The sequence below is a fragment of the Carassius carassius genome, chromosome 12 (assembly GCF_963082965.1).
Source record: "Carassius carassius chromosome 12, fCarCar2.1, whole genome shotgun sequence".
In the NCBI taxonomy this organism is placed as follows: domain Eukaryota; kingdom Metazoa; phylum Chordata; class Actinopteri; order Cypriniformes; family Cyprinidae; genus Carassius; species Carassius carassius.
Genome location: NC_081766.1, coordinates 10,312,602 through 10,318,153, shown reverse-complemented (window position 1 = coordinate 10,318,153; position 5,552 = coordinate 10,312,602). Strand labels below are relative to the sequence as shown.

The following is a 5,552-nucleotide window of genomic DNA, read 5'->3' as shown; positions in this document are numbered from 1 at the left end:
ACTCTAGGCTCACTCATATTCTTACTGTAACTCTCCATTAAATAAAACATTGCGTTTTGGACACCAGTTTAAAATAAACTACACTGTCCAGTGTCCACTGCAAATATACTGTATTTCAAATCATGGAGTCAATTTTTGGGATCTCATTTTTTAACATAAATCCACAATACAACAATGATCCAACTACTCAAACAGCAATCTACAAAGTCAGCTCCTGACCCCTATAGTTACCAGTCTAAATTTTTTATGACATCTTCGAGTCATACCCCCAATCTGCAATGCACTTTAACGCAAACCTGAGTTCCCAGTAGATACTTTTAATGCCCCCTTTAAGTCAGAGCTCAGAAACTCAGGGGAACCTCAACCTGCTTTTTGGAATACCCCCCTGATGTCTCATTTAAGTTATGTGACATACCGGACAAAGACTCCAACACAAAACTGATCCTACAGGCCACAACTTCAAAAGTTCAAGGCCACAAATTAAAATACCTGCAGTTCAGAATCAGCGGCCTGTTCAAGCATAAAAGCACGTTACAGAAAGGGAGATATGACAGATGGATACACACATTGATGCATGAGTTTCACGTCCTTAGTTATCATCCATGCGCATTCCAGAATCAGCAAATTCACCATCATATATAAAAATATATGTTGGTCGTCAAAACAAATACACTAAAGAAAGACAACATTATGAAGATAAGCCTATATACCTTTTGAGAGAAACAACTTAAGTTTCAAGTAATTTGGCAAAAATAAAAAAATCTATTGATACAAATTTCAAGAACACACTTAATATTTAGACATAGATCTTCCCAGTTTTATTTATTAAAAGACAGTGACTTCAACATTTCTTTCATTGCTCAAAGTTCTAAAATATAGCATGAACACAAAACTGTGAAATTGAAATTAAATGTGAAATTCAATTAAATAGTATAATTTGTGGACCATTTGTGAAATTCAAGAACATTGAAGGGCCATTTTTGGCCTGACTGTGCTGCCCGGCTCAGATGCAGTTAAGAATAATTTGGTGGGGTTAGTGACAAACAATATGATAAAAAGGCAAATGTAAACAAGGCTCCTGGTAAAATGAGTCTTCACATCTTCACCTGTGAATCATTTATTCTTATCACTGTTCAGCAATGTGAAGCCTGTTGGGAAAAGGCAGAGGAAAACAGACCTTAAGTTGGATCATGCAAACATCAATGCAAAACTAGATGAATAAGTCAAGTATTACATAAGACACAACCATTGATGATGAATTTCTGATGACAGGATGCCATGGTTTACCTTCCTTTGCCATACTCTCGGCTGCACTCTTGGCCTTTCCACTCAAGTCACTGACAACGTTGTCGAATGCTGCTTCATGTTTGAGGAAGAAAGGTCTCACCACACGTGTGTATATCATCTGAGAGCCATTCCATGAGACTGGAGCCATGCACCACAGCAGAAACAGGCACTGCAATTAATATACATGTCAACTTCACATTTGCTGCCACTGTGTTCAAAAAACAATGAATAATTAATTTGGATCAATTCACATTAAAATGATCAACAGTAAAGACAAAAGATTTCTATTTCAAATAAAGGCTGTTCTTTTCGATTTTCTATTCAAGAAACAAACCTGGAAAAAAAAATGTATCACCATTTCCAAAAAACTATTAAGCAGCAGGACTTATTTCAACATTTATAATAAGAACTGTCACTTGAGCACCAAATCAAGATGATGTGATGCTGAAGACTGGAGCAAACGGCAGATGGAAATTCAGCACTTACAAAGGAATAAATTAGTTTTTAAAATATATTACAATAGAAAACAATTATTTTAAAATGTAATATTTCTCAATATTACCGTTTTAATGAGTGCAATTTTAATAAAATAAGTTAATAATACACCCTTGGTGAGCATAAGACAAAATAATAATTTGTATACCCATAGTAAAATAGTAAAACAAATTTAAGAAAATCCCAATTCTTGAACAGAATCTCCTTAAAAATCAGTGTACATCTATTTTAAAAATGTTAGGACAACATACAACTTGTTAAAATAAGGATAAGATATTTTATAAATTTACTGGGTTATTTCATGTGAATTGTTATAAGTAAGCATTGCAACACAACACTATAATACTTGTTACAACAACTAGAGATATGCACAAGTTCTCTGAAGTGTCTCCAAAGATCAAAATACCATGACAATATAATCAGATCACATCAAACCCTGAGAACATTTTTCTTAAGAAGTGATCATTAAGATGTTCTTAGGAAAATTCTAGCATCTTAAGAAATTTTCAGGAAGTACCCTTAGGAACATTCATGCAAGAATCTTGGAATTTAACCAAGAAATGTCGCAATCTCTTTCGAAGATTGTGAATCCTGCCCCTGTAAACTTTCACTTGGCCTTGACATAATTCAACCACCTCATGTTAACCTTATCAAAACATGCTTTAACATCTATTCCATGCACATCCACATCAACTTCTCCATATTTAATGGACTTATCTTGCCATAGAACATCTAATTAAGAAAGATTTTTGATAAGGAAACTTAAATTGGAAAAAAAAATGCATGCATATCATTTAAGATATCAGCTCAACCTAGTCAACTGCTAGTTAATTTGTATAAATTGGCTATAAAGTACTCAGTCAAATTTAGAACAAGGATCAAAACTGAAATGAGGCTGTTGGTCGAGTTGGCAGTAAGACAAGCATACTAAATATACACTATGCAAACCTCTCAGCATGACCTACATACAGATACATTTACAGTCCTCCTACAGCAAGCTAACATGGAATGGTTTTCTAAACAGATCTCCAAAATTCATGTAAAAACAATCAAGCATTAATGAAATAAAACCAAAACACCTTACCTTCCCAGCATAGTAGAAGGGAATCCAGAAGAGGAAGATATCAGAGAAAAATTCAGCCACACTGAAGAGTCCATAAACCACCCAGTAGGTTACCCATTTGGTGTCGTCATCTTTATTGTGACTCTCAATGGCTTTGATGCTGCACGAGGAACAGAATGACATGTGAAAACAGGGCAGTCAATGTGAGTTGCTCTCATTATTCTGCTTCCTAAATGATGTGCAAACACATATGTGAGGTTCTCCAGGTCTAGCATCTGCACCAATACGCATACTAGACATTTGTGAAATTTGACATGTCACACAAACTTACGAGGCATATGCTGGGTATGCGAAACCAATCAAGTTGCAGAGGAGGGAGGCACCATATCCAAATAACAGATAGAGTGCCAGAATAGATACTGCACCTGCAGAACAAACAAGACACATGATCACTGTCATTATTCAAATGAAGAAGGGCATTTAGGAGCACTGATGACATTGTGTTTGGTGTCAGTGTTGACACCTAACAGGATGGAGGAATCACAAACAAAGGCCGTCTACTTATATGTGAACATAAGGTAAGTTGTCAAAGTCTAGCCACTGCAATTCTGAACAGATACTTGAGGACGTTTAAAAATAACTCTTGGGAGCGGTTACTGGTAGAAGACACCACTCAGACATTTCAAATAACCAGTCAATGCAGTTGAACACCTGCACCGAAAACTGGCACTTCATTTGTTTGATGCTTCTTAAACTAGCATGTGTTTTTTTATCTTTAAACAAAGAGCAATAACAGATAAACAGGTGTAAATGCAACAAGGAAATGACAATTAACCCTAGGGGGGTTGGGGTGCTGTTCGTACGGCATCTGTTCTTGTCACACACGCAAAGCAGAGTAGCCTATGTTTGATTCGTAAATGACTCCTTTTTCATTCGGAGCTATTTGATGAATCTGGTGAACCGATTCTCCAATCCGGTCTGAACTTTACAACGAAGCAAACCGAATCATCATAAGTAGCCTAGTCATCAGTTTATCGACTCAATGAACCGCAAACTGTCTCTTGAAATTTTTTTTAATCTAAAATCTTAATAAACAACAATATATCCCAAACCGCTCATTTGTTCAGAACCAGCGCTTTAAAAGAACCGCTTCGGAAAAATGACTCGGACTTCCCTGGCCTTATCAGTATGACTCCCAGAGCACTTTTGCACTCATTTGCAACATTCACCAAGACTTTACATAGGGGTGACAGTAACTTAAGTCACGAGTTAAAATAATAAACTCATACTTTTCTTAATAAAAGTAAGGCTTAAATTCATAATATAGGCTACGCTATATCCCGGACTAACGTTAATTATCAAATTGATTCCAAACCAAAGCCAGTCACGTACCTGTCGCAATGTACTGTTTCTTAACTCCAGTTTTTTCCTCTAAAACCGCCAGAAAATCCGTTACCACATTCTTCTGTTTAAAAAACGCTTCGTAGCGTTCTGTAACAGTATTTAACATTTTGTCCTTCCTCGTTTATAGTATAGCAGAATGTAATGACCAAGACCAGAATTGTAAACAGTTTTCCAAGCCAGGAAAACTAACACCGTACTTTCATAAAGTTTGTCCCCTCGCAGCACAGCACTGGCTCATACAGACATCTGCGGCGACCAATAGAATCTAATGCAAACACATGATTCCACCCACTCACAGGTGATTATGATTCTGCTGAGTAGTGAGTTGTGCTTTTGACTGAGAGAATGATAGCTTTGTTGGAGAGCCTGTAATGAAAGTATGCTCTTTTCAGAAGAACAAAACGTGCGCTCCTACTATTTCCTCACCGTTTACTGTAAATACTATAAATTAACATGTCTAAATTTAATTTTTAATCTGTAAGGCCAATCCAAAAGCTATTTCGCTATGGGCTCCCTCAGACAACAACCGCATAACTTGTCCTTGTGTTGTCAGTTGTTATCTCGTGTAGAAACAATCAAATAATAATAATAAAAACACCGAGACACATCTGTTTCAAAATTCACGTTTGAGTTTATTGATTTTACTCATAATTCCAAACCACCATCATAAATGAAATTCAAAGGCAACCCATATGGCTCTGATAGGTGGTTATCTTTAGCCTATTAACAGTTATTGGGTTAGATATATAAAATGAAACCATCCTTCATAATGTCAATATATATTTATATATAAAAATATTAATAACTATTAACTGGGTTTTTTTATCAAATGTATGCACTTGGTTTAGCTGTTTATTCGTTCCAAACACATTTGCAATTTTAAAGTGTGCCAGGGGAGGGCGCTCTACTCTTGGTGGACAATGTCCCTATTGCTCTTCTTACAACAACTGTCTGTGTTGGTCTCAATTTAACAATGTTTGCTCTTTTAGGTGCTGCATTACTGTTTTGATTTTTCATTTAGAAAATTAGTTCAGTGAAGACAGAATATCAGGTAATAAGAAACACATGATAGGTTTCATGATTGATTTTCTTTAAATAACAATAAAATGTAACAGCCATTAATATGTAAATCAAATCAGAAAATGCTATCATTTGCCTGACATCATCATAGTAGATTTGATCAAACATCAAAACCTAACTAAACATCTTTGTAATATACTGTAAGTCTTGATTAAGAATATGAGTCACCAAGCATTTTTTTAAAGATACTAAAAATAAAAATTATGTATTTTGGAATTCTATA

At 35.5% G+C, this 5,552-nt stretch overlaps 1 protein-coding gene across 1 annotated transcript; it reads right to left on the bottom strand.

Moving 5' to 3' along the window:
* Nucleotides 1–795: 795 nt before the first annotated feature.
* LOC132154167 (receptor expression-enhancing protein 6-like) lies at nucleotides 796–4,511 on the bottom strand. The gene is made up of 5 exons (XM_059562773.1): nucleotides 4,238–4,511; nucleotides 3,177–3,270; nucleotides 2,867–3,005; nucleotides 1,288–1,456; nucleotides 796–1,148 (listed from the first exon to the last, which is right to left on the bottom strand). Exons 1-5 carry the CDS (start codon nucleotides 4,353–4,355, stop codon nucleotides 1,114–1,116), a joined length of 555 nt encoding a protein of 184 aa, XP_059418756.1. The 5' UTR covers nucleotides 4,356–4,511; the 3' UTR covers nucleotides 796–1,113.
* Nucleotides 4,512–5,552: the final 1,041 nt, after the last annotated feature.

What these genes read in the sequence shown, in the direction of transcription:
- LOC132154167 (XM_059562773.1), bottom strand. Translation starts at nt 4,355, where the DNA reads ATGTTAAATACTGTTACAGAACGCTACGAAGCGTTTTTTAAACAGAAG. An exon ending in GCATACCCAGCATATGCCTC is followed by an intron (nt 3,006 to 3,176) that starts GTAAGTTTGTGT and finishes TTCCTCGTGCAG; the next exon opens with CATCAAAGCCATTGAGAGTC. An exon ending in CGAGAGTATGGCAAAGGAAG is followed by an intron (nt 1,149 to 1,287) that starts GTAAACCATGGC and finishes TTTTCCCAACAG; the next exon opens with GCTTCACATTGCTGAACAGT.